A 13,811-nucleotide genomic window follows, 5' to 3' on the forward strand; every position below is an offset into this window, starting at 1 on the left:
TTCGCAGTAAATCATGTTTTTATTAACATTCAAAGTTAAATTAATAACGCACCATCGCTTTCATTCATCTCCACCACTCACACCCAACAGCGCACACAATAGGATACTGTTCCAAGAGCAGACAAGCAAACACTACAAGATTTATTACATTAATTATTCTGAAAATAATCTTCCCTACAGGCCACATGTTCACACATTTTCTGAATTTATGAAAAGAAACACATACATTTGTGTGTAATGGCCTGTTCTGGGCTAAATACATGTAAAATCTTGTAGTGTGCATCCATTGTAGGACATTCATTTACACACAAACACAAACTGGGATAAAATGTTTGATATACAGGTCCAGCTGATACCTGCCAAGCACGCCTGCAGACATAATGTCCTTAAAGGGTCTGATTTCTTCAAATGCTTCATGGCACAAATACTTCACGCATGCACACATGTCCAACAATCACGACCACACACACAAAGTCACAAATGCCAGTTGTTCTGAGGGGAAGTGACTGATTTCTGATGTTAGGATTTTGTGCTTGGGGTTAATGTTCAAGATCAACCATGGGTCCGCTTTCGAGGCTGCTTTTGCCGCCGTGGTTTCAAGATGACGTAGCGGCTGTAGATGGTGTGATGGTCTGATATAAACGGGATGTAGAACGCTCTGAAGAGAGGAGATGACCTGAAAGAGAAAGATGTTTAATTACAAATCTGCATCAGTCTATCAGTCTTTGTATGCAGGAAAAATTAATTAAGTATTTTTTAAGCTACAATACATTAGGTTTTTAAGATTTTTTTAAGATTTAAAATTTTATGATCATCAGAAGAGTTGGAAGCCATTTATTTATCTGTGTAAATTGCACTTGGGAAAACACCTTGATGCTTGAAGGAAAGGCTTATAGGCGATGACGTTCCACTCTTCTTTGCTGGCTGAATAACGTGGCTCAAGTGGCGTCTCTTCATCTGTGTCCAGGTCTACTACGTAGTGGCAGTACCGTAAATCCACCTGCCCAGAGAAGAAATTTTAAAATTAAAATGCCACTACTATAGCTACACGTGTCCATGTGCCAGCAAACATGCACCTGTGTCTGAGGCACTCACATATCTGGTTGGCTCCTCCAGGTTCTGGTCGTTCATGTTAGCAGGGATGATCTGTGTGGCCAGAGGATCAGAGGCGTATGGCTGAGGCAGCTGCCCTTTAAATTCAGACTGAATGAAGTGCAGTTGCCAGCTGGAGATTAGGAAGAGAAACTGAATCAGCACACAGTCACACCTGGAAAATGCACTTTCCAAACTAGACATTGAAGACCTGTGTTGGACTCCTGGATACTGACTTGTGCGGTAGAAGGAAGCTGCTTGGGAAGCGGTACCACTCTTTGCCCACACACACACTCACAAGTCTGCCTTCAGGGACTGAGTGGAGAGTTGGATCCTTGGCGATGCGATGGAACTCTGGGTACAGGTCCAGAGGGGCGTGGTAGCCTGTAGACAGAGAAATAAATCTCATTTCATCCATCTTGAACTGTTGTTTTTTGTTGTCTGGGGCTTAGGAGATCAGTGTTTCTGTGTACACACACCCCTGAAGAGGGCGACAGAGCGTGACAGTGACAGCACTGCGAAGACCACTACTCCGCTCAGAGCCAACCAGTTGGAGGAGATAGTGTAGTGCTCCAGTCTGTAGCGCTGGAACAGGAAGTGGTAGCATTTCTGCAAGAAATAAAATCAATCTGTAAAAACTAATTTCACATGCATATTTCGTGACTTAGGGTGCTTTCACACCTGTAGTTTGGTTCATTTGGTCCAGTCCAAGTGAAAAAAATGATAACATTGGTAGTTCACAGAGCTCACAAAGTAATAATTTATTATAAACATGATTAGTAATTTTAGACCGCATTGCCCATCTATGTGGTCGATCTGCGGTATGAATAATAACGTAAAAACAGGACATGTAATACAGTAATAATTTGGGGCTTATTAGCCAATAGTATACTGTGGTATCGCTGTCTCAAATGTTTTATGAACTAACAGGGTAAACAGAGTAGGCCTACTACTGGCCCTTCTTTTTTAACAGCTTTTACCCATCAATAAAGGAAAATACCTACCTGTGCTGACACGTATACGCTACCAAATGATTTTCATAAACATAGCCTACACATGGCTTATACAGATCAGTTATAAGATTGCTGAACACATGTCTTGGCCAGCAGATGGATTTATTAGTGGTTCAGCTTTGGAAATAATGCTCAGATCACATCTCTGCTGTGGTTGGCCCGTTTGCTTTCATACCACAAGCAAACCCCGCAGAGTTTGTTTGTTTGGTCCGCTTTTGGTGCACACAAGAGTGCGATTGCTGCATTCACACCTGCCCAAACAAACTACACCAAGGGGGAAAACAAACTCTAGTGCAATTCAACCAAACTAAATGAGGCAGGTGTGAAAGAACCCTTAAAAAGGGTAAAAAAACTAACACAGAGTACAGTTTTGCTAACAAAGCCAAAACTTGAAAATGGCAACACACACCTGTAGAGAAGAGAGGGCTACAGCTCCACTGAGGCAGATAAGAGGGTAGATGGGAAAGAGAAAACGCTCTTCTTTATGGGGTCTGGTGAAGAAAACCAACATCCACAGATACATGGGAGACAGAGTCAGCCAGTATGGACGGCCCAGGTTCTGCACTGCAGAAAACACGTGTGCACAAGCATATGAAACCACAAGAGTAGCTGCTTTAGAAGTTAACATCGCAGCAAAAATGATTTCATTACATACATTACATATCAGCATTCAGTCTGTCCTAAAAAACAGGAGAGCACGTCAATGAGGTGAAAGAGTGAGACATTACCGCCACTATACGACAAACACTCTTTCCTTCCCTCAAAAACTGCAAGCAATGACAACATTTAGTCATTTTGTAGAGATGCATCAACTGCAATTTTCTTGATTCTGACTTTTTTTAATGGCCTGACCCGTAAATTTTCTTTAATGGAAAATTCTCACTTTCTTGCTTTATTAGGATCCCCATTAACACCAACATAAGCACCGACTATTCTTCCTGGGGTCCATAATGACAATGTAACTGTAGTGGTGGGGGATATATTTATATTTTAATTTAAAAATATTTGAACTAATACATTGCCCACTTTCAGGTAGGTTATTTCTCATTTAAAAATTTTATTTCTACTTAATTTTCCACCTTATTTCAGTGTTTACCCACAAACTGCTTTAAACTGCTCACCTTGTTTTTCCCTTCATCTACACCTGTCTCTCTCTCTCTGTTTGCATCTGCTCTGTTGACTTTATTCGTCAGCAGAATGTTTTATAAAGTTGTGGAAGCGTTGTGGATTTTCACAGCAGCAGTTGAGCCGTGTGGGAGGCTGGTGTTAATGGTGTAGCCTATTTAAACAATTGAGACTGTGTGGTACCGAATGACCTTAGCACCAACAGGTATGTTCACGGTTGCTTTACCTGGTCCCTGCTTGCAAAATATCCACTGTGGCCGCGTCCTCTTACGTAATACCAGATAACGTCTCTCTCTCTCTCTCTCTGCCAAATATACTTTGGCGACCATCAATAAACCTGGGCGGTTCGTCCCAAGTAAAGTCTGTGTGGGAAACAAGGCTTATTTTGGCCTATTTTGACGAATGTTGTTTCTTCTTAACTCATGGTGAAGAACTTCTACCCTAACGACATGTTTTAGCACATGGTACTCTGCTTGTGTGGCTGTGATAATAGTTGTTTACCGACGTGAAATAGTGTGCAGCGCAGCACGGGTGTAAATGTGACTGGTACAGGATCATATATGTGACACCGATATGCCCCGGTCACAGATCACAGCTGATTAAGCCGAAACCGTCTGATTCCGGTCGCTAGCCAATCGATCGGAATCAGACGGAATCGGAAAAACATGGTCAGTCCTCACCATTGAACCTGTGTAACAGTGTCTCCATGAGAGTAGTCAATGGCAGAGAAAACAGTGCCAGAGCAAACACCAGGTTGAAGTTCAGGATTCCATTTACAAAGTAGAAATACCACGGCTCTGTACCTGAAAATCAAACAACACAAAACAGCTCATGTACAGACCATCACAATAAAAACATAACTCTAAAGGTTGAAAATCCACAGATGTCAAATAAATTGGAATACCAGATGATGGTGGATACTCAAGCCCAAAGGTCTTACATATATTGTTTTACTGTGGGTAAAGCCTATTTCTGCCAAAGTAATGGAGACAAATACAATCTATTGGCACCACTTTTAGAGGGTTTGATATGATGATGTTAATGATGGTGTGCCCTCTAGTGTCCAATAAAAATAGTGCAGCTTTATTAAAATGTTCATGTTTTCATTCAAGATCTATTTGCTCCATTCTGTCTTTAAAATAATAGACAATCAGTCTAACAATCACTATGATAAATTCCCCAAACATGTACGTATATTACCGTACAGATCGGGTCCATGTGGTGTGAAGACATTATACAGTAGAATATTGAGTGGAGCAATGACCAGTTTGCCATAAAAGAAAGAGTCCACTGCCACTAGGGGTACCTGAGAAAGACACACAGGATAAACAGAGCGGAGAGTGAATGGACCCATTGCTCGTAAACATTTACTATTACTGTCACCTAATTATTATTAATGATTAACTCTGTGTACACACTGCAGCTTTGAAACTGTAAAGAAACTCATCTACATGCACTGCTGTCCTGTAATATGTAAATTTAAAGCCTTGTTCATTTAAATGTATTTTTTTATATTCTCACCAGCAGCAGAAGCACAGCAACAGCTGACCAGGTGAGAAAACTTTTCCACTCCCTCTTTAACACCAGCAGGTCGAAGGCAATCGGAATCCTGCAGAGAAAATATACCAAACCTGCATTAAGAGTCATTGAATTTGACAGGTCGGTCTGGGAAAAGTATTGCCAATAAAAAGGCATTTCAGTTTATGACCTTACCCAATCAGAGCAGAGAATGGCCATCCAACAATGGCACCGGCAGCCACGCCCATAATGGCTAACGGTGTTGAGTCCTGAAACCATCCCGTCATGGCAACCATCGTCGTATACATACAGAAAGAGGAAGGTAAGAATGCTGAGGAGAAGAACAAAAGACGAGGATGAATTTTTATACAAAAGTCACAGTCACAATATGTTCCCTCTGCAAAGCCTTTTTCATTCAACCTTCGTATTAACACGGGAATAAAGTGAACAAGCAGATCACAAAAGGTATCATAAATATGAAATGTTCCAGCACAATGTCTAAATGGCAGATCTGCTCTATATTTTGGATCTGATCTGTAATACGTTCTAAAGGCTGGGTGGTAAACACTAAAGACAGTATTAGAAAGGTAGTATCTGAATCAAATACCAAACTGAATAGATGATAAAAATTGACAGAATGGGCGAAAATTAACTAAGTACAAAAATGGATTAACTCAGTAAATCTGACCAACCTGCAGACGAGCAGAACATTCCCGTGCTCAGGACGAGGAATGCTAACATCAGACGACCCACATGCAAACCAAACTTCTTACAAACTGCCCTGTGTCACACATAAACAAACCAAACAGTTAACTTTCATATCATACCATATATACACACACACTTTATATACAGATATCTATATAATCAGCACAAAATGTGCAAGCTAAAGCACTTAGGATGCCCACTTGCATTTAAGAGGAGTGTTAACTCACTTGTAGAAATAGAGCTCACAGGCACAGCAGGAGAACGCTAAGACACACCGTACAAAGTAGAACACCAACACCTGCAACACAATCATTCCTGAAACGTCTGCAAATATTCACAGTATAATGATATACACACGTACCTCAGTATGTGTGCATGTGTGAATTCATGTACGGTTTTGGGTGGCCCCATGTAGGAACATATAGCTACATCAGTTTTTACAGATTTTTACAGAAAAATACATATTGAAAAGGAGCGGATCTGTAACTTAATTCCCACATATTTTATGTTCCTACACAAAAATAATTGCTGTACTGCAGTTTAAAAGAAGAGAAAATGGGGAACACAAAAGAGCTGCTGCTTATCCTGTAGGTCAGTTAAACAATAAAAACAAATGTTAAAAATGACAGCAAGTCTGGAACAGTTACCTTATTTGTCTGGAGAACGTGGGCATGGACACAAGCAGGAAGAGCATGTAGCCATAAGTAAGCGTACGACCTAATGGCGTACAATGGAGAATATTCCCATGTTTGCATCCCCGTGCCGTATAGCAGGTAGTGCATCTGTCAAAACAGTCATCACAACAATTACGTACATGGCAGAATAGCAGTAACTTTCTGGTACAATAAAATAAAAAGGCATAAAAAATCCCTGTAGAGGGTCACAAATTACAGCATTTATGACAGCACTAATCAATCGACGAATTAATCAGGCCAATATAAGGCATTTGAAATAATCGGCACTGGCCAATACCTGCACTCACTTGTCAGTGTGGCTGCTGTGGAACGATATTAGTGCTCCCTCTTGTGAGTTTTAAGAAGGTGGTGAAAAGTTAGTTTCAAGCCCTAAATGGCCATCATCTTTTCTAAATGTTAACACGTTTCTCCCATCCTAAATGACAGCTAATCTAATCTAAAACCAACATTAAATGTATATTGTTACTGCAGAGAATAATACAGCTGAATGACGTCACTTCTGACAAACAGTCTCTCTCAAACACCAGTCACGTTGAGAAATCTACAGCATAACACAATGTATTTTTTCCTTTAATTCATTCATAAAAATTTTATCTAAAACAACACATTACTAGATAAGATAACCATGTATATGAGATTGTTCTTGGCATGGAATAATCAAGTTATACATGACTTTTCTTTGTTCTGACATCGGCCGTCCTGCTCTCTAAATCTCGGCACCAATTATTGAAAAACGCATATCAGTCGATCAATAGATAGCATATTGCACTTTAGCATTTCTGACAGTAGTGAGTTGCACTCACAGGCTCCCAGTAGTTGAAGGTCTCATCACAGTCTGAGATGTTGCTGAGCAAAGCTGCACAGAAACGTGCGGAGAGTAGGCATTTAAATGCAGTTGAAGCTTCTGGAGCCCATACCTGCCCTCCACGACTTACAGAACTATTAAAAAAAAATCACAGATGCACAATTGCTAAATACCCTACAGTAATATAATGCATTATCATTAAGATCCATTTCAGCAACAAAATGCTGGGTTTTTACATTGTACCTCATTGTAATTAAATAGTAACACATCATATCTGTTTGGGGATATTTAATAGGAAATTACCTACATTTTAATAAGTCTAATTAGCCATCTGAAGCACACAATCTAATGAACCTGTATTCTCGCCTTTAACTGATGCTGCCTATGTGTTTTAACATACAGGCTTAGCTGCTTTTAATAAAACACTGGCTAATTAATATGCCCTTTATTACAGAAGTGTTTGGTGGAACACAAGCTAAGTCAGCTTTCAACAGAGAAAAGTTAAGTATATAGTATATACAATATTACATAGAAAACACAGTTGAACTATGTCGGAGCACCATCACTTAGTGTATTAAAAAAAAGGTTAATTAAAACTGATTACACAGTTCTCCTCCACTAGTACTCTTCCGGTTCCAGTTTTCACAATTACCGGTCTGTTTGTTGTCCGTTTTCAGCTGGTGGATGAAACCTAAATATTTTATCTAAACGTTATTTCAATTTTATCTTTGTCCTACCAGCCTTGATTATAATTAACTGTGACTATCATTGTTACTATTATCATTAGTAGCATAATTTTATTGATCCAAGCTTTATTATTACTATTATATAATTTACATTTTACATAATTTGTTTTCTTTTCTTTTTAACTGTCATTCTGTTTATTTTACTACCTCTGCATCCTGCCTGAAAAGTGCTGTATTGGTAAATTATATTACCATCACATGTAGACAGTGCTCGCTTCAAGACACACAGCATGCTGTCTACAGATGACCTCAGAGTTACTGAGGTTTCTGATTACATCACACCATTATCTCCAGCGTGTACAAACATCGCATGGGTCGCCTTAAAATTGTGACGTGTGCATTTTACATACATTTATATATTTTGATCATGAATTTTAATCCATTACCTTTGGGGTTTTTTTCTCCTAATTGTTAGTTTTCACACTAGTCTTTTGGCACTATAAGAGCACACCATATTGTATCTCCTTACATATACTGTTTGTGTACTGTCTGTGACAAATAAACTTTCATATCCTTTAATCCTAAATCCATAGCTGTATCAGGTGTAGTTTCTAATATTGTGTTTACAATAAGCATGGCTGAAGATATTTATTATCTTTTATTATTATAATATTTACTTTTTACTCTTGTTCACACCCATCATCAGATTAGTCGGTTCAATTGCAGTTCAGCATAAATCCTCCCTACGTTTTTAACTTAATATGACACGTCATCTTAATACAACCTGTCAACAAAGTCTTTTAGAGGACTTCAGAAAACTATCAACAACTCCAGTCGCTCATTTAAAATGAACCTTCATGTCCGTGCTGAGCATGAGTTGACCCCCTCCTGACAGCTAAACTGGTCAGCTGTAGTAAATCTGGTGACAGTTGGGAAGAATGAATGAACTGCGTTACGTTTCTCTATTAAAACAGAAACGAGGCAACTAACTTGTTATTTGGACGGAAACTAAACAGTCATTATATTTCAAAGTACTGCAAACACATTTATTTAGGTTGTTATCAATCGTTGTTATCGTGTTGTAGTGATCAAAACTTGCTTAACGTATCAAAGTAGCTTGTTAGCTAGCTAGCTTCCACTGCTCAGGCTGTCAGCCACACCGGGGATGGAGCTTCCCGCACCGGTGGGTCTAACGTCCCTTCTCCCGGCTCATACTCACTCTTGCCGAGTCTCTGTGATACTGCTGTCATCGCTGCCTTTCTCCTCTTTCGGTTGCCGAGCTTCGGAGGGGATGTTCACGTTGTTTGCATCTTGTCTGCTGCCTCGCCTGTTTCGCTGCCGGAGCGCCTTGGCCGCCATGTTTTCCGATGCTGCTCCCGAGTGCGACTTCGTTCATTTCCGCCGCTGTCCGGTTATTGACAGCTCTCATCATAGAGATTATGGATGGCTCTGAGTCGCGAAAAACGGTATTGGGATTGATCCTCTCAGTCAACTACATCCAGCTTCCTTTTAACTTCGCTGTCTAACGTTATATATATATATATATATATATATATATATATATATATATATATATATATATATATATATATATATATATATATATATGTATTGTCCTTATTTTTTTACAATATGTAAAAAAAAAAAAAAGAAGAAGATGGGTTGTCTTTTTAAATAAAAAGAAATCACTCGTTGCACAGAAGGCCTACAATAAATTGAATAAATCAAAATTTTCTTTAGCTGAACAAGGAGCAATCAGTTGTTTGATTATAAGCATGCGGGCTTCTTAACAGTCACTACTGTGTCTTGGAAAGAACTAAATAATTCCTAAACGAAGTAATTATGGGTAAAATACAGTGAACTGTGTTCAAGTGGCACATTAACAATTCATAATTGTTTTTGACTTGATAACATAACCTAGAGTATTTCAGTGGAAAGAAGATCATCTGAACATGCTAAACATGTCTTTGTCTTCAGGCAAGCATACAATTCAACATATGAAGAGTAAATTCATAAATTAATAATTAATTCATATTTGGTTTTAAGTGGAGCAGTTTTTCCAAAAAATCTCTGGAAATCAACTACTGCTTACACAACTAACTCCCAGCTCAAAACTTTGTCTCTATTTTTCCTATGTCTCTATTGTTCCACAAATATTTCCTGCATTACCATCAGAGGAATAAACTGTCTTTGTTTATGAATACTATTCAGACAGAGATTATTGATCTGATGAATTGAGCTGTTTACAAAATACTTGCTTTATGCTTTATTGCAGCATGTATTAAATGTGACAAACTATTTTACAGTGACACTCTGAAATTTATGTTAAATGACAGCTTTATTGTATGATAATTAAAACACACATGATACACATAATTCCAGTCACTTTTCAAAGACTACAACAAGCAATACCTCAACTACTGTAAACACTGTTCAACTGTAGGTTTTCATAAAATACACATATAATTAGCAGTTACAAACAGACCTGTGACCTATGTAAGAGGTTATCCTTGTTTCTCCTTGACATTTAAATGTAGCTACCTGATGGTGACTTGCAACCGAGAGGTAAGAAAGGACTGTAGGTGTTGATGAAACTCGAGGGCTCGTGTGTGTGACAGAGCATGTGTGTGTGAGCGGTAGATGAGTCTGTAGCAGTAACTGGTCTGGCTTAGGTCAGGGTGTGAGAACGTGTCAATGAGTTTAACTTGCTCCACTGTCCCATGACTGGCCTCTCGGACCACAGCGTGGAACTTCCTCTCCTCCCACGTCGGCCCTGTCCAGAAGCTGATGTCGAAGCTGAACTGCTCGGGGAACAGGGAGAATGGGTGGAAAGGCGTCCCTGGCGATGGGCGGGATGCAAACTGTTGTAAAAAGCGTGGTTCGTGTGACCACAGCAGCCGCCAGTCGGGCAGTGAGAACAGGAGCACGGCGAGGAGGTCTAGATTTAGGGACACAGTCACACTCACATGGCGAATGCTGTCTCTTGCATTGCTTGCATACACTCTTCCAACCAAACCCATTGGCTGTGCCATCAGACGCAGACAACCCTGCTGTGTGATTAAGGAGACCCCGTAAGGAGCGAGCAGCTTTTCCAGCCTTTGTCCAAGCAATCTGATTGGCTTACATTCTAAAGGGAAAACACCTCTGAGGAGAAGCTCATGAAAGGAAGGCAGAGCCCAAAGGTTGATAGGCACATTCCTGAACACCAGGCCACTAATGCCAAATAACAAGCTGGTAACACCATTCGAGCCCCCGCAGGACTCCTCCTTCTTGTGTCCTTCAACTTCAACAAGCTTACTATTCCCCTCATTCTCCCCATTACTCTCTGCATCGTTAATCAACTCTTCTTTTTTAGTTAAAAGCTCTTCAATATGAGGGAGCAGTGATGGACGCAGCATATAAAGACCACTTTCCCCTTCAGGATCAACATCTAGAGAGCATGCCGACCTTAAGCTCTCAGCTCCTTTGCTCCTCGCCGTGTCCACTTTCTCTGAGGTGACACATCTGGCTGACAGAGAGTCTCGAGTGTCTGTACGCACCAACGGAGCTTTTGCTTTGTCCGTGGAGGTGTGAACATCACAGTTGAGGTCTTTCTGAAGCAGGTGGATCCAGTAGCAGCGTTTGCTGTCGACGTCACCACAGCACTTCTCCAGCTGTTTGGCCATAAGTAGGAAGGGAATGGTCTCTGTTGTCATGGAGACTGGACACTTCTCCGCCAGTCCTTGGAGAATAAAATCTTGCACCAATCTGACAGGGTGGACAGAGCCTGAGCAGAGAAATCCCCTGATGAAAGAGAAGAGACAGTAAGCACTCGGTTATGTAACTTTGTGTTTTTGCGTTGGTGGCCTATTACTCAAACAGCATGCGAGTCCCTGAGTTACTGCACCTGAATATGTAATCACTGAGCTCGGCTGGTACGTAGTACTGGACATTCTCCCCTTCAACAGCCTCCTCCACTTTTAGTATCTGAGCAGAGGTGTAGGGCAGGCTGCGAGTAAACACATGGAGCAAGGCTCTCTCCACATGAAAGCCCTTATCTTGGCTCCTGTACAATAGCAACACCATTGTTAGACAGTGTCAGTATGCACATGGACACGAAGGGCCGTTTCTATTCACTGTAACACTCACCTTTACCCCTTACCTGTATCCAGTGCACTTGTAGCCCTGGTATTTCTCACTTTCAAAAGGATGGACATCGGTAAGGATGAGGTTTGCCTCTGCTGCCATGGCGGCCACCTGCCAGCTGTTGTGCCACTCTCGCTTCGGGCGGTCCACTGGTGTTCCACCCTGTCCGTTGCACAAGGAAACGTGAACCTCCCCGTCTTCAGCCAACACCTGAACACAACTGGAAGCCCAGATAAAAGTATTCAGTATATTTTAAAGGAAAACGGAAGTTGGAAACCTTTTCAGTTCATAAAAAGGTATGTAGACAACAGAACTAATGATAATCAGAGTTTCGGTAATGATACCAAACTTTTTTCCCCTAATACTTGACTTTGAGAAACATAAACATACTTTTCTATAAAACATTTTTGTCTTCATTTAACACAAGAAGAAGCCAAAGCCCTCAAATGTTAAATGATATCTAAACACAAGCGGCCATACGAGAACTTTATTACATAAATCTTTGAAAAAACTGATAATTCTGATTTCAATTGGGAACTGTCTGATCAAAGAACAAGCATTCGACGCCAGCTTTTAGTCAATACTTACTACTACACACACATTTTGGTCAGTACAAGAAAGAAAACACAGGAATGATACCTTGTTCTATTCATCATTTGTTTTTTGGGCTATACATTGCAAAAACAGTGCTATTAAGTGTTATAAATCTGAGTGAAGAAAAGGAATAATGCCCACACCACTGTGATTTGTGTTAAAAGGAAAAATAATCTTCCTTACAAAACTGCATCCACTGCTTAAGAGAGTGAGATGCTGTTGAAAACTCAGAATAAAGTGATAGTGAGTCCAGCTGAGATTTGTTTCTTTGGTCAAACAATTTCAAAGTCCAAAATGAACTTTAATGAATAATGTTATAATTCAATTTACACCAGCTGACATAATATAAAAGGATTTACATGATGGACGCTAAAGAGAGATCTCTGACTACAGAACATGCTCTGAGTGGATCTAACTGTACTGCACGGTGCTGCTGTACCTGAGGAAGAAGTTTTTAAGAAGTTCTCTGTTCTTTTTAACCCCACTCTTTCTCCCGCAGTGAGGAAAGTTAAACACCACACGGTCAAACGCACGGCCCTGGAGAGAGGCACACTCCCCCAGCTTCCTGCAGTCCACCCCGAAAACCACCTCTCCACCTGATGAACGCATAAGAACAAAGAAAGTGTACAAAAAAGTGCACTCCCATAAAATACAAGTCAGCACCAATATAAAAAGCCCCCACAAAGTCGTACCTGAGTCCTTGATGATCTGAATGTTACTGGCTGCACCTTCATGCCGCAGTGCCTCCTCCTGACGCTGCAGGCAAGTGGCCGTTATGCTGGTCTCGGTTTCAGAGTGTAACTGGCTCACAGAGGCAGAAAATGAGAAGTTCCCTTCTCCCACCAGCAATATGGACCGTGAAGGAGACATGTCCACGCCAACTGGAAATGAAGGGGGGCACAGAGAAACTCAATCCCCTGAATGATTAACGTTACCCCAAAATCTGCTCCCTCATTTATTGCTCGAGTGGAAAAGGAAGAGACGCGTAGGAGCGACAATGATCGTCTTCTTCACGGGCTACTATGATCGCACATTTTAGTAGGAAACGTCAGTATCTTGTGTCAAAGAATGTCTCGGCAAAATAACAGAAAATATATTGACTTTAATGTTGAATAATGGCGTTGACCTTCTCTCGCTCCCCGGCGATGCGGCACATGAAAGTCGAATAATATTATCTCACCTGTAGCAGACTGCGTTCAGCGCTGTGTCGCAGATACAGTAGTCCGATAAGAAACATAATGAACAGTACGTTATTGCCCCGAGCTTTCGAAGCCGCGAAACAACAAAACTAATGTGTTTAAACTTAAGGAGGTGGAAATGTAAAGGTATAATTTTACTAATGTTACCATTGGGTGGTAAACATGCAAATGTAAAGTCGTATTTTTTTCAGACCACAGGGTTGTCGTCATGTTTTCAGAGGGACACATTTGCAGGGTGGCGCATCACATCT

At 40.6% G+C, this 13,811-nt stretch overlaps 2 protein-coding genes across 2 annotated transcripts; both read right to left on the reverse strand.

Annotated features, from left to right (window-relative positions):
• alg9 (ALG9 alpha-1,2-mannosyltransferase) lies at positions 1-9,027 on the reverse strand. The gene is made up of 15 exons (XM_038707950.1): positions 8,862-9,027; positions 6,955-7,090; positions 6,104-6,238; positions 5,684-5,754; positions 5,441-5,529; positions 4,944-5,079; positions 4,752-4,839; positions 4,431-4,536; positions 3,911-4,033; positions 2,515-2,669; positions 1,572-1,701; positions 1,329-1,476; positions 1,096-1,225; positions 870-1,000; positions 1-676 (listed from the first exon to the last, which is right to left on the reverse strand). The coding sequence occupies exons 1-15, from the start codon at positions 8,999-9,001 to the stop codon at positions 553-555; spliced, it is 1,842 nt and encodes a 613-aa protein (XP_038563878.1). The 5' UTR covers positions 9,002-9,027; the 3' UTR covers positions 1-552.
• Positions 9,028-9,961: 934 nt separating this feature from the next.
• fdxacb1 (ferredoxin-fold anticodon binding domain containing 1) lies at positions 9,962-13,664 on the reverse strand. Its single transcript, XM_038708012.1, has 6 exons — positions 13,542-13,664; positions 13,054-13,242; positions 12,801-12,957; positions 11,784-11,987; positions 11,529-11,687; positions 9,962-11,425 (listed from the first exon to the last, which is right to left on the reverse strand). The coding sequence occupies exons 2-6, from the start codon at positions 13,229-13,231 to the stop codon at positions 10,180-10,182; spliced, it is 1,944 nt and encodes a 647-aa protein (XP_038563940.1). The 5' UTR covers positions 13,232-13,242; positions 13,542-13,664; the 3' UTR covers positions 9,962-10,179.
• Between the last annotated feature and the right edge of the window lie 147 nt (positions 13,665-13,811).

This window comes from Micropterus salmoides, unplaced genomic scaffold (assembly GCF_014851395.1).
Source record: "Micropterus salmoides isolate LMB-PRFRI ecotype aquatic unplaced genomic scaffold, ASM1485139v1 Ms_hic_scaffold_9, whole genome shotgun sequence".
Classification (NCBI taxonomy): domain Eukaryota; kingdom Metazoa; phylum Chordata; class Actinopteri; order Centrarchiformes; family Centrarchidae; genus Micropterus; species Micropterus salmoides.

Coding starts and splice junctions, on each gene's coding strand:
- alg9 (XM_038707950.1), bottom strand. CDS start 9,001: ATGGCGGCCAAGGCGCTCCGGCAGCGAAACAGGCGAGGCAGCAGACAA. Junction 1,226..1,328: donor AGCTTCCTTCTACCGCACAA/GTCAGTATCCAG, acceptor CCTAATCTCCAG/CTGGCAACTGCACTTCATTC. Junction 1,001..1,095: donor TGGAGGAGCCAACCAGATAT/GTGAGTGCCTCA, acceptor TTCTCTGGGCAG/GTGGATTTACGGTACTGCCA.
- fdxacb1 (XM_038708012.1), bottom strand. CDS start 13,231: ATGTCTCCTTCACGGTCCATATTGCTGGTGGGAGAAGGGAACTTCTCA. Junction 11,988..12,800: donor CTTAAAAACTTCTTCCTCAG/GTACAGCAGCAC, acceptor CTGGGCTTCCAG/TTGTGTTCAGGTGTTGGCTG. Junction 11,688..11,783: donor TACAAGTGCACTGGATACAG/GTAAGGGGTAAA, acceptor GCTATTGTACAG/GAGCCAAGATAAGGGCTTTC.